The following is a 21,803-nucleotide window of genomic DNA, read 5'->3' as shown; positions in this document are numbered from 1 at the left end:
TTTGTCAGGAAGGAGGACCGCTGTGCTGCTACGACCTGTGACCTGCTGCCCTCTTTGCTTGGGTGAGAAGGACTGGACCCACACCACTTGAACCTTCCACTCGGAGTGACTCCAAGGGCCAGCTGACTGGTCTCCTGTTTCTTAAGGGCCTGCCATTGGTGAGTCTTGCCCTGCTAAGTATTGCCAGCCCAGTCCTGGACTCTTGGAAATATGGGTATAAAGTTGTGCTCCAACTAGAATCCCTGCATCAATGCCATTGTGCCACTTGGAACTGGCACATTTCCATCAATGCCGATGCATCAACGCTGCTGCAAGGATTGAGTGCAACTGCGCAGCACCTCCATTTCCGACACATGACCCACTTTGTGCGCATCGGAGCCGGTGAGTTGCCTACATCCAAAGGATTGACAACTCATCACCTCCTCTGATCCTTGCATCTCCTTCGATGTCAACACAAACAAGGTACTTTTCAGCGGGCCAAGGCTGGTCTCTTTATCCAACCCACGCTCCATTGCGGGTGCCTAACCTTTCAGATTTGACCTCCTCTAACGTGATGAGATAGCCCCATTTGGGGCTTCATGTTTTTTAGCACTACATTTCAGTTTATTATTTATTCTAATTATTGGATTTTTATTGTTTTGGTGCTATTTGGTTCATTAAATGGAGCTCTATTTTTCTAACCAGTTGTGGTATCTTTTTTTTGTGCCGTTTCACTGTTTTTACTGTCAGTGGTTTTGCACAAACACTTAAAACATCGCCTTTTAAAATCATCCTGACTGCTCTGTGCTTAACTACCAGGCGGTGAGCACAGGTTAATTTAGGGTGTGTTTGTGACTAAACCTGAATAGGATTGGGGTTCCTACTTGGACAGCGTGCATACCTCTGCCAACTAGAAACCCAATTTCTAACAATGTATAACCTTACATTGTGCATTAAGATAACTCCCATACCCCATTATGTTTTTTTTGTTGGTTCATTGGGAACAATCCGATCGTCGCAGTACCGCTGCCAAGCTGCCAAGTATCCCTGATCTTCAAAGGAGGCACAGGCTTATCTTCTCGAAGTGCAGATAGAAATGAGTGATTAGTTTCCACCCCCTTCCTTAGAAAGCATAGTGACTAACATTTGTGTAAACCCAGGGGCATTGGGGATTGTGGGCCAAAGGCCCTGCACTAAGGCTGTAATTTTGGCATACTATAGGAACTGGTCAAGTCTCAGCACGTGGAACGCAAATGCATCTTGCATGGTAATAAATCGGACAGCATGGTATAGATAGGCCATTGTCGTACAGTTACCATCTCGCCAACGATCCACTGCCATACTCCGTGCTATCAATGCACAAGGCCTCACTAACCATATGTCTAAGTCCGGCACAAACGCCAATCTTCTGACAGCCACCTGAATCCCTCTTTTCCAGAGCTGACACACCAGTCGGATTACAATTTCCACTCTCATCCAACCAGTGCATGGCATGTTGCAGTTGGCCACCAAGTAAGAGTTTAAGGTCTTGGACCTTCATTGCCACTTTATGCCACTCCAGTTTTAAAGTGGACAACCCCCTCTGCACTATCCTTCCCCTTAGGAGCTCCAACAAAAGAGGGTACAGCTCAGGAAATCCCGACGAGGGATGATATACTTGATGCTTTGAAGTACATACAGACAGCAGAGAAGCACCACCATTTTGATTCGTGCTGTTTTCCCCATCAGGGACAGTTTCAGCGTATTCCAAAATTTGATGGATGGATGAACGGAGGTTATCATGAACCCTTACCAGGTTCAACTTGTGACATTGCTGCACCCTGTGCTCATTTTTTTAACCCAAGGTAGCGCATCACGGGCCACTCCTTTCAACTGCATAAGTGGGAACAGTGTAGCCTACGTTACCATCTACCACACAGTTCAGATCACCAGCTCGGATAACCTCTGAGGTCATAAAACCCCATGCTCCTGCAAGAACCTTTTCAAAGGAACTAGCAAAATCTGCATTGGGATCATATATAGTAATAAAGCAGAGTTAGAGGACATCCATTGTGCCAGTCAAAATGACATATCTTTGCAGTCCCGAGTAGTATGTGGCATATAACTGATCCCCAAAAGATTTCTGTAAGCATCCAATGCAATCCCTCCAGAGATGCATTTCTTGCAGCAATGCAATTCAAACTCCTTATTGTTTTAAATATGCTAGTACTCTTTTACGCTTTCTGGCCTATTGAGCCCCCGTATCTTCCAAGTAAGGAACTTGAACTGAGTTCCTGTGTCAACCATACTTATAGTCCCTTAGTAGGACCCACTTGCCAGGCTGTCCTTTCCATATTAGAACCTGAGGCCTTCGGACACTGAGATGGAGCACCCCAACTAAACAGAACAACATTGCATTACAAACACTTGTCACACCCATAGGCAGAAAATACAGAACTTACTCTGTCTCAACCATTGGCCAAAAATAATTGATTTCTTCTCCCCCATAACCCCCCCCCCCCGCCCCCACCCTCCCCAATCTTTCCTACACATTTCCTCAACTGTAAACTAAAAGAAATAAAGGGAAAAAGAACCACCTGGGAATATGGAGGGAACCCCCTTTTGTGCTAGGAATTCACAGCCAAAGGTACCTTAACCGCAGTATGATGTGAGAGCTTTTCAGGCACTCAACAATCACAGGGAGTGTTCAGCCACCCCCGGCTATGGAGCAATCTTGCAGAAGGAAGGCCCACCTGTAAAGATATTTTATGGTAAAATTTATGATAAGCTCCCCCCAGTACCCCGGCCAGGGCGTCTCCCATCTTGTCAGTGAGCCTAGTCAATCAGGCTCCCTATAGAAACCAGTCGCTCTTGCCTATTCTAAGGGCATCCAACCGGCAGCTGTGCTCTCACTCAGTGTGTCAGGAACCACACGGATGTCTGAAAAGGAGTTTGGGTTCAAAGAGTCCAATATAGCAGACTTCAGTTTTTCTTTTCTTTTTTGTTTGTAGGTCTTGGCTGTGGGTGTAATCTGGAAAAATAAGGATTTGTTTGTCCTCAAATCTTGGAGGGCTATGAATCCGTGCGTATTGCAGAGGTCTATCTTGACTCAATAGTTAGCCGTGCCTTCAGTGCACTGGGCGGTGCCCCAGTTATCGAGACCGCTGTCAGTGCTCTGTGTGCCCACTCACTGGTGAAAAACTTTAAAAGCCGTCCGGATGTGAGGGTGTTAACTATCCAATCTTTTGAGGAACAATTCCGCTTAGGAACCCTCTGTCTGCTCCAGGAAGCCCACAAGCTGTATATTATTCTGCCTGGAGTGGCCCTCTTCGTCTTTGAGACTTTCTTCCATATGTGTTGCTCTACATTTGAGACCAGCCACCTCTGCATTGAGGGTTTTGATCTCTTTTTGTCAGTTCGTCTACATCACCCTCTGCAGCCGTGACCTTGTCAACAACATTGTGTTGATCCATGTGCAGATGATTAATTTCAATGGCCATTGTGTTCATCTTGGTCTCTAGTGCTATCTGGGACCCCTGTATGTCCACCAAGAGTCCCGCCATGGCTGGGGTTTGCTCCAGCAGATCAGTTCTGTTTTCTTGGCCAGCCTGTGGCAGGGTCCCCGGATGAGTGACCTTATAGTGCACGAGTGCTCCTTGCGGCCTGCTTGATCTGCCTCTGCCCATTCTCCCGAGGCCCTCTGTGTGCGCTGCCTGACACTGGGCCCTTCATAATGTCTTGGGCACCTTATTGTCTTTTCAGGTGAGTTAATGGGTCCCGGCAAGATCTTTCACGTAAGACGACTCAGGGTTACACAGGATATTGTCTCCTTGCCAACCGGCCATCTTCCTTGGTCACTGTAGGAAAGTGCCCCCTTTTTACATGGTCACCCCCACATTTTGCCTGGTAATTGATGCAGTTGTGGCTGATGCCAGTGTGCAATTTATTGTAACATATACCCAGAGGGCATCATAGAGATGCCCCCTGAATACCAACCCGACTTCATAGAGATGCCCGCCCCTCCGACCACTGCCCCCACTTTTGGCGCCAAGGCTGGAGGAGATAATGAGAAAAACAAGGAGGAGTCACCCACCAGTCAGGACAGCCCCTAAGATGTCCTGAGCTGAGGTGACCCCTGCCTTTAGAAATCCTCCATCTTGAGTTTGGAGGATTCCCCCCAATAGGATTAGGGATGTGTCCCCCTCCCCACAGGGAGGAGGCACAAATCGGGTGTAGCCACCCTCCAGGACAGTAGCCATTGGCTACTGCCCTCCCAGACCTAAACACACCCCTAAATTCAGTATTTAGGGGCACCCCAGAACCTACGAAACTAGTTCCTGCAACCTGAAGAAACAAGGACTGCTGACCTACAAGCCTGCAGAGAAGACGGAAGACCACAACTGCTTTGGCCCCAGCCCTACCGGCCTGTCTCCAACTTTGAAATCCTGCAACCAGCGACGCATCCGACAGGGACCAGCGACCTCTGAAGCCTCAGAGGACTGCCCTGGACTAAAGGACCAAGAAACCCACATCTCAGTCCAGTCCCACCCCTGGAGTGAGCTACCTGATGTGGATGTAACTTTTGGAAGTCTGCCGTCTGCCATCTTGGTGATGGCAGAACTATGAACTTTGGGACAGTTACACCCACTTCCCACAGGAAGTGGTCATATAGGGGGTGAAGTGACCCCAGTGGTAAGTAGCCCATTGGCTAGTACCCTACACTCCCCTAAACACCCCTAAATTCAGTATTTATAGGAGCCCCTGGAACTATGACATCGGCTGATCTTTGAAGGAGGAGGACACTAAAGAGCTGCAAAGCTAAAAGCAAAGACTGAGAAAGAAGCACCTGACTTGGACCCAGTCCTGCTGGCTTGTCTGATGCTCCTGTTTATTGGCGCCAAAGTTGCCTCCTCCTGCAAGCTGTTGTGCCTCCGTATGCCTCGGAGGATTGCCTGCCTTCAACAAATACTCAAGAACGTCTGTGGAGCAGCTGAACTGATTCCTGCATTTTGCAGTCATCCCAAAAAGAAGTGTGAGGATCCCAGACTGCTGAAAACCAGACTCCTGAAAGCACCACTGCACCTGTGCCACCTAGCCCGAGTTGAAGTGGACCAATGGTGCAAGAGCCAACCTTGGTCTTGGCCACTGTGGACTCACCGACACCACCTGCAGCTTCTGACTGAAGGCCCCCTCAACCGCGAGGGCTCTAGGTGACGAAAACCCGACCTCTCTACACCTGTCGATCCCTGGCGGCCCGTGAAGACCTGTGGTGTCCCCACATCTCTTAGCTTCCTGAGAGCTGAGCCCACTTGTTGATTCAGCCCATCTGGCCTCCCAGTCCACACCTGCAGCCTCTTTGTAACCAGACTGATCAGCATAGACTAACATTAGGCACCTGACACTGTCCTGCAACTCTGCACCCAGCTTGCCCCAGTGTGACCTGTTGGTGTTGCCTTGGACCTTGCCCTTTGCCCCATACTCACCTTAAGTCCAGGAGATTGTTCCTGTAAGTCGCTGTTCTATACCTGTATACAGTGCTTGTTTTTCCTCCGTAGGATAACATTGCTGTGTCTGAAAAGTGCACTGTTGACTTTTGAAACCTATAAAGATTATTCTTACAAAACATATTTACATGATTGTATTTATTCTGGTGCCTAAACATATATAAAGATACATGTAATTTTTTGTAAATTGGTGTGGATCTCCTTGAGGTGTCTCATTTATTGACTGCGTGCCTATGGTAAATGTCTAACACTCCTCTGATAAGCCTAAGGCTGCTCGACCATACTACCCCCTGAAAGAGCACCTTGGGATTGCTAGAGCAAGCCCCTGTCCACTAGTAAGGTAACCCCTGGACTCTTTGCACGATATATCTCATTTTGATATATCATATAAGGAGCCAGCTTCGTACAACCATGCCCGTGCCTCCATGTGTACATTGATCAGAGATTGTTTATTGCACATCTGTTATCTTATTTTATGGACGTAGTTGGTCTCGCACTCCAACCTTCTAGAGGAGGTCATACATTTTTGGATACTGAATTAACTTAATCCTCTACAGATGATATTTCTGTAGGAAAGCCAAAAATTGAATAAGTACTATGTCTCATCTATGTACCAAAGTGTGAGCTCTCCAGTGAGTTCTGCTATTTCTACCTGTAAACCAACCTTGCATTCACACCCTGGCTGTTATTAAATTTTGGGATTCAGAACTGGGTGCAGGACAAGACAAAAGGTAATGTATGTGTTTTTTTTATTTTTTAAACATTGTGGCCTTTGGCCATTTACAAGTATCTTCACTGTCCAAAAAATGTATTTGTTAAATGTCTCCCTCTTTAAACCTGATAATATTTAATTGAAATCTTTCTTACAGTGTGGTGAGCTTGAACTCCCACAAATCGGAGAAGAAAAAGAAGAAACATTATAAAGACTCTCTAGCCCTAGCTGCAATGATTCGGAAGTTTGAAATGGAAAAAGATGCCCAAAAGAAGGCGCCTATCCAGGACCCACCAGTGCTGACTCTTGTTAACAATACACCCAAAACCCTTTCTGCCAGGAACGACTTCTCCGACTTGAGTCTGGGGTCTGACCCAGTGCTATCTATTTTTGGTAGTACCAGTGAGCGGGAACTGCTGCAAGAGGCAGAGAATGCCTTAGAGATGTTGGGAGACCTTGATTTTGACCAACTTCTTGATGCTGCCTCAAATGACAGTCCCCTTTCTGATGGAGGTGCAGAGAATGGGATCCTGGGCCATGACAACCTGTGCCTCAATGTGTCCCCTAAGCAAATTCCTGACCTTCCGGAGGGACTGCCCCCACAACTTGAGAAGAGGATTGAGGATCTCCGAGTGGTAAGTGAAAACCTGCAGTTTAAAGAATACAAAATGTTAAGAGCAAGCAGACTTTCTAGGGCTTTTAGTAAGTTGGTTTTCATAGTGGAACATCTTTTTATTTTCATATAGTAGACACATATTGCCTTTAATAGGCATGACTATGGCAATAGGTAATTCTGGAGTTTTTCAGAGTGAACATCTTCGATATTGACATGTTTTGCTTTATTCTGCTATTGAGAATTTGAGCATGGCAGATCTTCTTTTTAATTTTTTTTTGTTTAAGTTCTCTTCTAGGGAGTCTTCATTTAGACATAAATACTGAATTGTCCTATCCACTTGTGGGATCCTTAAAGACTTTCTTATAACAGATATTGCACTTTTCATTTTTAAAAAGGCAATGTTCGATACAGGAAAGGCCAAGTCACAATCCTTTTCTAAATAACAATGATAGAAAAGAAGGGTTATTTAGCCAAATAAGCTGGTGCCTGAAAAACTAGCACTGCTCCATATGGAAAAGCGTTCCACCAGTATCCCATAGTTCTCTCTCAGGGGATGTCCATTGATAATCGTAAGTATTGAATAGTCCTGTCTACTTGCGGGTACCCTGGAACAGTTCTTTTAAAGTTGCAAGCTATTTTGCCAATTATATTGAATTAATTCAAAATTTTGAAGTAAAAGGTTTAAAAATGTAATTGTCACTAGAAAAACCTCTTTTTACTTCTTTCTAAAGAGAATGGGAAACATATGGCAATGCAGCTGTATAGGCTGCATCATTTAAAACGGTGAGAATAGGACGCTTCACCCTTGAGGGCTTATTGACCTCCAGTGTTCCATCATGCCCTGCAGGTGGCAGTTTACTCAGTTCTTTTTTCCGGCTTTTGCTGACAGGATCCTGGAGCAGAGCTCTGCATTTTAAAGGCTTTTATCTCTCACATTGTTCATTTATCACTTTATAAAGTGATGCATTCAACATCATTTAGGGTGTAGTGTATATGTAGATGTTTTTCTGAGAAGAAATGTACCAGATTTTTTGCAAAATGCCAGCTTTTTTCTAACTGAGCCTGGTATTGTCCAGGCAAAGGAGAATGATTACAAGAGCAGTTTGCCATTACCAGATGTCTCAGTCTTGTACAGTGAGGGCTTTAATTGAAAGACATAGGTTTGATGAAGCCCTATATTGAATTGATTTCCAATGCACAACTTCATGCAAGACAAATTCAGGAATTGTTGAGCATCCAAACCCACAAAGTTGAACTAGAGAAGCATGACCAATATGATGCAAGAGAGATACTTTGATAATTACAGTCCAACAAGCTGTAACCTATAAATCTCATCTGGTGTGGTGTGAGTTTCACACCTGGTCAATCTGAAAATCGGAACAATGCTCCAGTGCTTTTGGATTGAAGTGAAAGCTACAACTGTTATACGGTTGAAATAAGGTTCTGGTCTTGGAAACCTCTCAAGGCCATAAGAACCTAGATTTGCAGATCTTAATGGTCAACACTGCAGCAGTTTTTTACAATCAAGATGCAGGAACAAGATCATATCCTTGGTCAAGGTTAGATTAGGGTATTTAGAAGTGGGCATGGCCAGGAACATAACAGTACAGGCAAATTTAGTTTGATGGCTAAACATCAGTTATGTTGCACCTCCACGCCTCTCGGAAGTGGAAGTCAGAGCAGTCTGTGATAGACTTTTTCAGATTATGGCTAGAACAAGACCAGAACTGTGTGCCTCAAAATTGTGATCCATCTTCATGACCGAAAAATGCATTTCAACACTCGTTAACAAGTAAAGAAGTTCAAAATATCCAGGCAGCATCTAATACTGCCTGGTAGTCACATGGTAATAACAGATATGGTCTTACACTTCATATATTTGTCTAAACAAAATATTGAAATACCAATGTCCAACAACAGTCTGAAAATGCAGAAGGGACATCGTCTGCTTCCAACCAGTCCTCTAAAATTTTATAGAATTAGATACCTCCACTTTCTGAAAAGTGTTTGAGGATTAACATGGCTAGGTAGCTATCAACTATGATATATTATGAAGATAAGCGTTAGCGATACATCAACTGGTGCTGCGAAAATAAATTAAAGGGCGAGTTTGTAGTCTGGCGCATAATGCTGCTGTTTCTGTAGTCTCAGTTCTTGATCACTTAGGTTACACTTACCAGCATTTGCAGCATATAAGAGGTAGCTAGCAAACACATTTTCAATCTAACAGTCATTAAATACTTTTAGAGAGGGTGAAAAGGCCCCTCACATCCATATGTTATTCCTCTGTCAGCCACCTCAATTTAGTTCTGGCTGGATCCCATGAAGTCACCCTCTGAACCAGTGCACAAGATAACACTAAGGCATCTTGCATTAAAACAGTTATGGTTTTAGTCGGAAGGAAAACAGAGTAAGTAAATTGCAGACATTGGTTTATAACAATCCAGGGGTAAAGGAAATACACCTAAGGTGCCAGTATCAGTAACCAAAGTCCTCAAGGGCGTCCGTTCATGTTTTAAAAAAAATAGAAAAATCTTCATTAAAACCTTCAATCAAAGTCTTTTGAGATGGTAATCTAATTTTTTTTTTAACGCATTATGCCATTAGTTCAGAAACATAGAATTTCTCAAAAGCGGCTGCCAGCACATGTTTTGGAGAACGCTTCCCTTTTTCAAGACTGTAACTAAAAGTTAAAGAATACATCTCTAGTCCAAATACCATTGTTATTAACTACATAAATTAAACAATAATAACATGAGATCTTGCTTATAGAAATGTTCCCTAGGTATCAGTACACATTTTATGTTCCTATTTCGGACAACCCAAAGCTAAAATCCAACACAACCATGGCAATTATTGATAGAAAAAGAAAACTGATTATATTTCCAGGCTGATCCTTCCCCAGTAATATTTTGTTACGAAGCGCTGTATTAAAATTCGAGCTTAACAATTATCAATTGGTCCTTTACTTGCATCATAGGTTTAAATAATCTGGTAATAATAAATTCATCTCACCCATTACTGACCCATTGTGCGTACAGTTAAAAAAAAAAAAAAAAAAAAAAAAAAAAAACAGAATACCCAAACTATAATATAAGACATTGTCTGCATAAGAGTTGATTTTAGTAATTCATAATGATAGTGTCATGAGAACACACTTTAACTTCTTTTATGAAGTCTTGTCACCTTTGTTGCTTAAATCAGAAGGTACAACTATGGTATGGTCTTTTTTTTTTTTTTTTTAACCTAGTGCAGTTGAATGTGCTTTGAATACATTCAGTGCTGGGAGAGCTGTTGTGTACTGCATTCAAGAGACACAAATTATCAGAAGGAAAAATAAACATTCTTTATGGCACAAGCTTCTCTGGTATTGGGGACATTGGAGTCTAACAGTATCATAGACAAATAGATAACACTTTTAATATGGTTTGAATTGGCAGACAACTTCCGATGTAAAGGCAAAGACTCATTCCACAAGAAAAAAAGGAGCTACATTTGCATTCATGAGAAATGCTTCATTAAATGAGATACAAAGCAGCTCAGTCTTTCAGACACACATGCAAGCTATTACTATGTGGATATGCAAACTCAAAAGGGAGGCCATATTGGGTTAGGTACTAATGAAGTGTCTGATTGCCACTACCATCTCTTCATACCTTCCTCAGCAATGGAAGACATGTCTTTAGGCCGTCAGTGTCTAATTCAATAATCTGGAAGAGGTTCATAGTGCAAAAAACACTAGTTACTTTTTCAGCAGTGGATCTTTCATAAATTGACATGCTTGAGATATTTCCAGATGTCCAGCTAGGAACCCTCCGTAGTCAATGCTAACACAGCAGCAACTAACTTAGATAGCAGATATAGACTACCAGTGCAATTTTATAAACTGAAATTCTGCCACCTTCTTCAGATTAAATAATTTTTTGATGATTTCTGAAAATAGATGACTTCTTCACCCCCAGCTTCAGAAGGAATGTGTCTGCACCATTTTTGTACTGGGAGGCTGAGCTTTACTCTTTTGAAAAAATCGCTGAGGCTTGGATCTGTAAATATTTACACAGGAGTGCTCAAGTGCATGGTTAGGGGTCACTGTGGAGCTCCGAATCTACTTCGTTCCGCCCGAGATGCTGAAAGGAGCAGCATTTAAGCACCACCTCTGTACACTGTTTTTTTTTTTTTTTTTCCATGCCTTCGAACCTGGGTTCAGAGCTTTCCTACCATTTTCGTCATCGTTTAGTGAGATCTTTTCTTAAACAATTGCCAAACACTATGCAGTTGAACTATGTCCTATCCAAAAACTACAGGATTTAAACAGTTCGGAATTGTCATAAACAAATGTGTGTGACAGACTTGCACAAGTATAACTTTTATGTTTGGGCTTACAACACAACACCAATGAGAATACTATTTTATTAATCTGAAGGTGATGCAGGAATGTGAAGTGAAACTGTCCTGCTCCTGATTGAAGTAGAGTGTGAGGACCCTCTCTTAAGTCTAGTCCCGCTAAGTCTTCAGGTAAGTCCAAGTCGAAGAAAGGACAAATGAAAGCCAAGCAGGGCTCCTCCCCATCTCGCCACTCCAGAGAAATTGTGAGACTGTCAATGTGCCATTCGGTTTCACTCCCCATCTACCAAGTAGTCTATCACAGTTGGGCCTGATGCACCCAGAGACTCCCAGGCCATCAGCTATGTCAGAAAAACAAGGCCTTTTGGGAGGATGTCGCACATCCCCACAGCAGTCAACCAAGTCCTTTCATGGATGGGGTTCGGTCAGACCACACTCAAAGACCCTATTACCTCTATAGGCTCCTTGGACAGAGAAAACATTATGAATTTCAGAAACACCGCCAGCAATTTATTCATTAGTATGTATGTGTGTATATATATATATATATATATATATATATATATATATATATATATATATATATATATTTACTTATATTGATCTATGCTCAAGCAGGCCCTAAACATTTGTGTAAAATAGTTTATGAAGCAATTCATGAAAAAACGTTTCACAATCAAGTCATTGAATTCTAATACATGTTATAAAAAAAATCCACTGTCACTATGTCATTCACACCACACATATCACTAACTGTCTCATCCTATTTGACACACTCTTCCCTCATTAAAATCATATATCATTGGCCATAAATCACACTATGGAAAGACTGGCAATGTCATCCTGCCTGCAGACACTATTCCACTGTTAATCCGTATTGGTTAGAGGTTATCATAGTACTTCATGACTATTATATTGTGACATCTCAAGCACCTGTTATCATCATTTGGTAACATATGTTTGATATGCAGAGATATATTATCAACAAGTTCCCAGTTTTCAATCAGTCCAACTATAATTATTGACATAATTTCCTGACATAATTTTCAAATGATCATTATAACTTTTATTTCTCTTTGTCGTGCTTCTCTCTGTGTACTCTTGTGCCTGTTTCTGCAGAGCTGTGCCTTCTTCAGGAGAGCCGCATTAATTTTTCTTCAAGTCTCTCTGTTGTATTTAGTGTATTGCTACAGAGTACTCAAATCCAGAGCAAATTGGCCCCAGTCAAATTGGGGCTATGAGGTGCGATAACTACTGTGAAGTAAATCGCACTATGTCTGCGTAATTGTCCAGAAGAGACCTCAGGTTCTCGAAATCAATGGAATGCTTGAATTACAATTCTGGAAGTTGCTGACCCACCTAAACATCCACCAGCTTGGAGAAGTTTGCCTGATGCTTCCGTATCAGGCAGGGCAGACCACATCCAGTTCATCAGGGACAGCAATCATCCCAGACCCCACCCTGCAGTATCTGCCTCCAAACCACTTTAGCTTACCCTTAGCGGCAAACTGTAGGAGTTCTGATCCAACGCTTTTCTAAGAGTGGCAAAGGATCATTTCTGACAGATGAGTCTTACAGATTGCTCAATGGGGCTACGTGCTTCCATTCCTCTTCAACCCGGTGTATCTTCCACCTATATCGGAGCGGCTTTCAGAGGAACACCTGGCCACTTTGTTGCCAGAGGTGTAGGCTCTCTTCCGAATGGGCCATAGTGATGGCCTTCGAAATAGGGACTGGCTGCTGCTTCTGCCATTTCTTTGTGTCATAGGAAGACAGAACTTTGTTCTGCTTTAGATTTCTGTACACCTTCCTGTTGCTTGACAGATTTAATGGGCTTATGGCCCCAGTTCTGTTTGCCCCTGATCCAGAAGGCTGTATGGTAGCCTTAGACCTCACGGATGCCTACTTTCCATAGCTGTCCTGCAGTCTCACAGATGTTGTTACCTGTGGTTCAAGGTACGTCAGGACCATTTTCAATTTCTGTGCCCTTCTGCTTCACCACTGTTGCTTGGGTGTTTACAAAAGTGAAGGTGGTGGTCATGGTACTCTTTCGGAGGGTTGGAGATACCCATTTTCCCCTACCTTGACAACTGACTGTTGAAGGTGGGCTGGCCGCAGTCAGTTGTAAACAACCTTCAGACGATGACAATCACTAGGCTGAAGTCACACCAGGCTCCTTTGCAGAGGCTCCCCTTCATTGGAGCCATCTTGGATATGGCACAGTTTTGGGACTTCCTCAGTCACAGTGAATCCAGAACATTCAGGGCTATGATGCTGATGTTTCAACCTTAGGGCTGTGTCTCAGTGAGTAACGTTTTAGGCTGCTTGGCCTCCTGCATCCTGCTTGTTGACTACACTAGGTGGCATATACTCACTCTTCAGTGAAACCTGAAGTCTCAGTGGCCCAGCACTAAGGGAACCTGTTGGATTCCATCCAGGTTTCAGAAGAGAATAAAAAAATGTACAGGGGTGGCTATTTACTGCATTTGGACCAGTGGTAGATCCCTCTCACTTCCACACTGAGAGCTAGCAGTAGTAAGCGATGCGTTTCTTTGTGGGGGGTGGTCACCTGGGAGAGGTGGAGATTAGGGAATTGGTTTTCATATGGAAGCCCGGCTCAACATCAGACGGTTGGAGCTGTGGGCTATTGGCCTGGTGCTTAAGACCTTCTTTCCATCCATCAAAGCGAAGCCAGTACAGGTCGCTGACAAGAGCACTGCCATGTGGTGCTGCAACAAGCATGGCAGTTTGTGGTCCTGGGTTGTGTGCTAGTTGTAAACCGTCTGTCTGGATCTTTGAATGCCAGGCTCAGTTGACAGTGCCTGGTGTATCACAAATGGCTATTGTGCCTCCAGTTGGCGAAGGCATCCTGTGACAGTGGTGAGAACCTTCTCTAGATTTGTTTGCAACTATCTGACTTGCACTTTCCAAACGTATGGCCATTATAGTTCACAAGAAGGATGTCTCTAGGAGTCTCTCTCAAGCTAGGGTGAAGCATGTGACTCCTGTAAGCCATTCCGACTCTGTGCCTCCTGCCCATATTTTTGAAGATCATGAAAGTCCAGGCCCAAGTCTTAATTGCTCCAGAATGGGCCAGAAGAGTGTGGCACCCAGAACTTGTGGGCATGATCATCTGCCTGCCCCGTCACCACATTTGATTCAGCTGTGGGAGAATCTTTTGTCGCGCAGCAATCAAGGTTCTGCTTTTTGACCAGCACAATCTACACCTCAGTGTGTTGAGATGAAGCAGTGGCAGTTGACTACATCTGATCTTCCTCTTCAGGTTGTAGATGCTACCCTTGCCGAACAGTTTTTCTATACAAAGTGAATTTGTTTGGTGCCGGAAAATAATTTGCACTGGGTTATGGCGTTTCCAATGCAGATCCGTTACAAGCCAAAATGTGATAACTTCTTGTTTGTTTTATCTTTAGCCTAGCAAGGTTGTGTAGTGGGTGCCATTAAATGTAATTGCTAGCCCTTTTGACCCTTTTTTGTGTTTGCCACCCTGTGTACTTTTTTAAATCACCTGTGATAAGACTCCTAAAACATTTATCACAAATGTTTACCCCCTCTGTAGGAAAGTAGCCTCTTTCTAGCCTGGTTACCCCCACTATGGGCCTTTTTGTCAGTGTGTTTCACTGTGTCTACTGGGATCCTGCTAACCAGGATCCCAGTAGTTATGCTCTCTCCCTTGAATTTAGTTGTTGGTTAATGTTATCACTGTATTTCATCCACAATCAGCACAATGGTGCCCCGTTATAAGTCCCTAGTATGTGGTACCTAGGTACCCAGGGCATTGGGGTTCCAGGGAATCCCTTTGGGCTGCAGCATATATTTTGCCACCCATAAGAAGCCCAAGCAAAGGTTTCTGCAGGACTGCCATTGCAGCCTGTGTGAAAAGGTTAATAGTGGTGTATGCAAAGGGGCCACTCAGCGGAACGTTTCTTCACAGCACCAGTAATAAAGCGATTCCTAGGGGGAGCCAAAATGATTGCCCCACAAAGAAACGTGCCAGCACCTGCATGGGACCCTAATCTGGTATTAACTCAGTAAATGAAGACACCCTTTGAGCCCTTGCATAGACTTCATAAAAATGCCCTCTCTAAAACAGCCTTTCTGGTGGCTATAGCATTGCTCCGTAGGGTGAGGGGAAATGTAAGCTCACAATCCAGGAACCGTATTTATAAATTCATAAGGACTCAATTGTCTTAAAGATATTCAGTTTTTTACCAAAAAGTCAGAAATTTCATATAAGCCAAACTTTTCAGATTCCAAGTTTTTTTTTCCAAAACCCGAAAGATCAAGCAGTGAGAGCTTTATATACACTGAATGCTAAACGCTCAATAATGTACTAGATGGAAAGAACAAAGTTGTGAAGTAGGACAAAACAGCTATTTAAAACCAGTAACTAAAGGTACGGTGGCCAGATGGATTTCTGAAGCTAAACAAATATGCCACACCTGTTGGGGGAAATATATGATCTCAAACCCAAGGGCACACAACAAGGAAGAAAGGAGCGAACACTGACTTCTTAGCAAACCATGTAACAGGATATATGTATGCCAGCAACTTGGTCATCCACACACACATTTACAAAACACTACTGCATAGGCATTCAAATGAGCAAAGAAGCTCAGGTGTATCAAAAGGTACTAAAACATCTGTTTACAATTCGAAGTTCATCTTCAATTCAACCACCACTAATCTGACATACCATCACAGAATAGATGCACAGCATGCAAGTCCAGAAAAGGTTCACGCTGCAAAACAAATAGTTTCATACCTATAGGTGTAGTTTTGCAGCTAGAAGAATTTTCTTGATTCAAGTGACCCACCAACCTCCACCAAGAAAACAGAGAAGGCAAAAAGGGGACGCGGAAGGAAAAAAGAATCTGAAGATGGTGAACAAAGGAGGAAGCTTCCGGAGGAGGAGATGTCACAGGAAGCACCAAACAGGGAGACCCGTTGATGCCCAACAACAACAAGCATTTGCAATGCAATGCAATGGGTCTCGCATTTGCTTGAGTTAGAGCTATTGGCGTTGTAAAGTCATAACTGGACTTTTCTTGCAACATAAATTGGTCAACTCTGCCGCAAATTGTGGTATCTTCCTGCAATATAATTCCAGTGACCTGCATATAACTAAAGCACTTCAATTTACCTTCTTCCTCTATCTGCAGCCAAAAAGAGTTGCTTGCTGGCTAGCACAATTCCCAATGCAAGACAGCCACGAGGAGTAACAAGAGAAATAAGTAAACTAGAAGGGTCACCCAAACATATCAATGTTCAAACAGTCCTAGTGTAATAAGGATGTTAAGTTGGCCTGAATCATGGTCATCACTGCAATAAGGAGAGCTCAATAAAACATATACAATCATCATATAAAACCAATAAAAAACTTCATCAGAAATAAACGTTTGGCATTAGACTGCAGTGCTCAGAACAGCCCATGGAGCACCCCACAGTGAGAGCAGCATTTGTAAGAAACATGGTCATGTTGCCATATAGTTAGCTCTTGGAGGGCACCCATATGAAAAGAATGATTGAAGGTATTGCAGTGCAACCATACATTTAGACCCTAGAGGGTATAGTGCATTACACATTTTCGGGACTTGCGGCCTACTGCAATGATATTACAAACATAACCACTATAAGCTCTAAAACAAAAGTTCCAGCCATGAGAGAGGTTAAAAAGACACTGAATGAATGAAGGAAGTGTTTATTTTGGGGTCCCCACTAACCTAGTGTGGGGACCCAGCGATGATGTAGAAGGAAAGAGCACATTGTGGTGAACGTTTTGAAGGTGGTCCCATTGTCCTAGGACCACCACAGGTTGAGTGTGAGCAAAAATGTTTTGTAAAAGAATGCCCTGCAAAGCATTATGGGATGACTGAGTGCAGCAAATATTATAATATGTTGACTGTGGTGCTCAGAACAGCCCCTAGAGGACACCGCAATAAAAACATCATTTGTAAGAAACGTGGTCATGTATCCATGTAATTAACCCCTAGAGGGCGTAACCACATAAAAATAGAATGACACAAAGTAATGCAGTGATGCCATATATTTACTCCCTAAAGGCTGTAGTGCCATACACATTTTCAGACCTAAAAGTCCTACTGCAGTACTAAGGCCCTTAGAACACAAACTACTCCAAGCTGTAAAACAAAGCTTCCAGCCACAAGAGAGCTTAAAAAGGGACTGAATGGTGGGAGGGGTTATTATTTTGGAGTCCCCACATACCTAGTGTGGGGAACCAGAGATGACTGAAACAGAAAAAAATGTGTCATGATGAACGTTTTGGTGGTGGTCCCATTGTCCTAGGATCACCACAGGTTAAGTTATGGGCAAAAATGTTTTGAAAAAGAATGCTTGCAAAGCACTTTTTCCCCGAGTGCAGTGAATATTGTAATATCTGCTCTCACGCTGTGCTGGGAGAGCTGCGTTGCGGATTTCTGTTATATTTTAAAGTAAAGCATTTATCAATTATAAATGCTTTTGAGAAAGTTATGGAGCGTAAAGGGGAGAGCCAAAAGAAATTACTCGGTATTAACAATGTAACCATTGCTTCAATAACGCTGATGGAGTTTGCGGTGTAGGCGCTGTGAGGGCCATGGCTGCCATGGAGCACGAAGGGGAGGGACCAAATAAAAAAAATAGTTCACCCACGCTGAAGTATATCTGCAATCGTGCAATTATCATGTAATGGGGTCAGTCTGCAAGGTGGTAACAAAACTGCCCCATGGCAGGACAAATGTAAAGCAATTACCAATGACATCAAGGGATTTTTGAAAGGCATGTCCACGAACGAGTCCAAGTGATAGGCATGAGGTGGGCGTGGTTAAAATCCCACAATACTTACAGCAGTTCAAAGTGCTTGCACACTCGACGTAAAAACGAAAAAGAAATTAATAAAGATGATGAAAAAAATTCCAGGCCCAACCACTAGATGGTGGAATAATGCACAGCATGTGAATCCAGCAAATTCTTCAAGCTGCAAAGTTACACCTGCAGGTAAGAAGCTATTTGTTACCCATCCCATATCTCCAGGAGAGCCAGTGCAGGGTTGAGACTTGTATCATCCTCCGTGATCGCCACAATTTTTCTCCCAGTCTTTTCCCAGAAGTTCTGTATCTTAGGGCAGTCTCCAACATAGTATGCAGCAGAGTCCCTCACACCACACCCTCTTCCACAGAGGTTATTCTCTCCGTTCAGAACAACCTGGTCTTGGTGTAGTATGCCCAATGCAGGATCCTTAATAACATTAGGCGAAAGCCTATCCTGATGGCCATGTCTCGAACAGGCATGCTTCCTCCCTTCCTGTTTCATCTAATTCCCTCAGGTCTTTCTCCCAGCGTATTATGAGTTGAGTTAAAAGGGCATAGTATTGGGGCAGTGTTACTACAAGTCTATATAGTGGGGCTGCCAGCACCCAGAGCTCCAGCGAGACTTCATCCTCCACATCCTGGAGTGGATCCTTATATTTGTCCAGCGCATGATGAACCTGTGAATGTCTAAGACTTTGGCTTTCTGATAAGTCATACCTCTGTTGGAGCTTAGCAAAGGAAGATGAGTTCTCCCTAGTCCCATGTATCCCCTAATTGTAATATCCCAATTAAAATCCATTGTCTACCGCCTTCAAAAAATCTCAGATTTGCCAAAATCGTGAGTCCCATTACTGTGCCTCCGGTGTCACCATGCCTCCCCAGCCTATCTTCGCAGTGGCCCTCTTCCACGCAGTGATTGCTCTTTTAGTGGGAAACGAGGGCCCTCTCCCATAGATTTTTCCCTGTGTAACCTCTGTCACACATTGCCCTATTGTCAACCAATAATGCTGGTTCTTGCTAAGAGGAGAAAGCCAAATTAATCACAGTAACCAGTTGAGTCGCCAAGAAATTTAACTCATGGTCCTCTGCATACAGGGAGATTGTGTCTTCCCATCCCATACCCCTCAGTTGGGCATCGTGAATCCTCCCAGCCCACCAGCGGCTTGTTCGCGAGAGCAATCAGATGACAATGGAGAGCCCTGCCTTGGCCCCATCAGCATAAAGTCCTCGGAAAGAGTCCATTGACCCTGGTGCTAGTCATTGTTTTACTATATAGTAGTGGTAACCTACCTGAATTCTTGGCTGAAAGCCATTTTCTCCAAAAGCACCCTTAAATATGTCTATTTGAGAGACGAATGTATTACCAGCGTCCAACAACTGTATCACTGCAGGTTCTCCCATAGTGTGAAGTCGTCTCAAGTATCTAAGCAGGCGTCTAAGGTTGTGTTTTGTAGCGCTGTGCGGCATGAAGCCAGATTGATGAGTCACAGTCAGCTTTTCTGTCACCTGTCCATGACATATAATGAGCACCTTGGCCAGAACCTTCACCTCCACATTCAGTAGGGAGATGGGTCTTTAAAATTCACAGTTTTTCTGTGGTTTATCGCTTATGTGAATGGGAACTATCTGCACCAATGTAAGGTTCCCTCAGTAGACTACCCTCCTTCCTCACTGAACATTTATCACAGGTGCTTCCCTACCTTCCCTCTAATACACTTAATGAGTTTGGATGGGGATGTGGAAGTTCCCGGGGTTCTCTCACTCTTCATCTGAGCTATCACTTTTAGCACCACCTCCACTTCCATAGGGGCCCCAAGTTGCATAAAATTCATTGTATAAATCTAAGGCAGGGGCGGGGATGTCTCTCACAAATGCCAGTTGGTCACTGTCAGACCCTTGGTACTGTGATTAATATAATGTGCACAGATGATCTGTGAAGGTCTAGGCAATTGTTCAGGAGTCTGTCCTCACCCATGCATATTGTCCGGCTTACCCACCTTTGTCCTTCTTTCTGTTGTGCTAGGCAAGCTAGCAATTTACCGGCTTTGTTGCCCTTCTTGTTTAGTCTGTGTACCTTTATAGTAGGTCCATACCTCTTTCTAAGGCAGCTTCCTGTATTCCTCACTGACTAGGGTTATCATGTGGGGATTGGGAATGCTAAATATTCTGTTTCTAGTTGTATTAACTGGATTTCTAGGTCCCTTGCTTCTCGGAGACACTTGCGTTTCTTCCCTTTGGTGTGTGAAATTGAAAGTCCCCTTGCACCTGCTTAATAAGCCTCCTAGTCGACTGCAGGGGCCCATTATTGTAGGAAAGTGCCCCTGTTCGCATTTCCAGCGTGCCATGCCCACAAACCACTGCCTGCGGCATAGGTAAGTCACCCCTTTAGCAGGCCTTACAGCTCTAAGGCAGGGTGCACTATACCTCAGGTGAGGGCTTAGCTGAAGGAGCAATAAACCCCTACAGTGTCCAAGTCCATTCTTAGACATTGAAAGTGCAGTATGGCCATATTAAGTACATGGGCTGGGAGTTTGTCGTTACGAACTCCACATCTCCATGATGGCTTCTGAAGGCTGGGAATTTTGGTATCAAACTTCCCAGCACAAACCCACACAGATGCCAGTGTTAGATTTATTGTACAATGCACACTTTGAGATGCCCCCCGTATTTTACCCAACCCCTTAGTGTAACACTGGCTAGTCTATGCCAACCTGCCACTAAAAGGCAAGTTTCTGGCCCCATTGGGGGGGGGAGTGACTACTATAGCTAGGACCACCCCAAGGGGTCCAGAGCTGAAATGACCTTCTCCTTGTAGAATCCTCCATCTTGTTTTGGAGGATAAGGACAAATAGGGTTAGGAATGTGCCTACCTCCTCAAAGAGAGTGGGCACAGGAAGGGTGTAGCCACCCATAGGGACAGTAGCCATTGGCTCCTGCCCTCTGATACCTGTAACACCCCAAAATCTAGTAGTTAGGGATACCCCTGAAATGTACTCACCAGATTCCTGGTGACTACAGGAAGAAGAGACTGCCAAGCCGACCCCAGCAGTGAAGACTCCAGATGACAACTTACTTGCCCCAGCCCTTACGGCCTGTCTGCAGCTTCAAGACTCCTGCTACAAAAAGGCAATGCATCCTGCAGGACCAGCAACCTCTACAAACCCCAGAGGACTGCCTGCCCAGCAAAGGCCCAAGAACCCCTGAGGTAAGCGGCCCTGTCCAGAAGATATCCTCCATAAAGGACTCCAGAACTGCCCCGGATCCGTGAGCCCTGCCCACTCTGCACCTGACATCCAAGACCCGAGTCGAGGCCCACTGTTCCAGAGAAGATCCCCAGGCTATTCTGACTTCGTGTACACCCTGGGTTGACCTCTCCTGGCCAACAAATGACACCAGCAGCCTGATTCCAGAGGACCCCTTGAGCGCAACTGGATCTGACGAAGACACCAAATGCCCAAGGAGACCCCTGCAGCCCCCTGGCTTTGGGGAATCTGACTGTTGGTCCAGCAGCGTCCAGTGGGCCTCTCCCCTACCTGTCCAGCCTTTGGTTTCCCTGGACCCAGCCTTAGCCGCTGAGTGTGCGTTGGGTGAACCTGTCTCCCCACCTACCCGGTGCTGACCTAAGCATTCCCCCTGCCCTACCCCCCCACCCGCCCCGGCCTGTGTCCTGGAACAGCGAGAGCGGGTACTTACTTCCAGTCCTCATAGGAATCCATTGTAAACCAGATGCCAGCTTTGACCTCTGCACCCAGCTGGCCCCTTGGTTGCTGGTGGTGCACATTTGGGGTCAACGTGAACTTTAACCTGTGGACATCCTAACCCCCCAATGACTGGAATGTAAA

At 44.3% G+C, this 21,803-nt stretch overlaps 1 protein-coding gene across 1 annotated transcript in view; it reads left to right on the top strand.

Annotated features, from left to right (window-relative positions):
• Positions 1–21,803, top strand: part of UBN2 (ubinuclein 2) — a 588,508-nt gene that overhangs the window by 140,443 nt on the left and 426,262 nt on the right. Inside the window, exon 6 of the mRNA XM_069231231.1 lies at positions 6,332–6,809. Within this exon, the coding sequence (XP_069087332.1) occupies positions 6,332–6,809 (478 nt within the window). The remainder of the gene's footprint in view (positions 1–6,331; positions 6,810–21,803) is intronic.

This window comes from Pleurodeles waltl, chromosome 4_2 (assembly GCF_031143425.1).
Source record: "Pleurodeles waltl isolate 20211129_DDA chromosome 4_2, aPleWal1.hap1.20221129, whole genome shotgun sequence".
Classification (NCBI taxonomy): Eukaryota; Metazoa; Chordata; class Amphibia; order Caudata; family Salamandridae; genus Pleurodeles; species Pleurodeles waltl.
The sequence above is the reverse complement of the archived record's forward strand: the minus strand, read 5'-3'. Positions and strand labels throughout refer to the sequence as shown.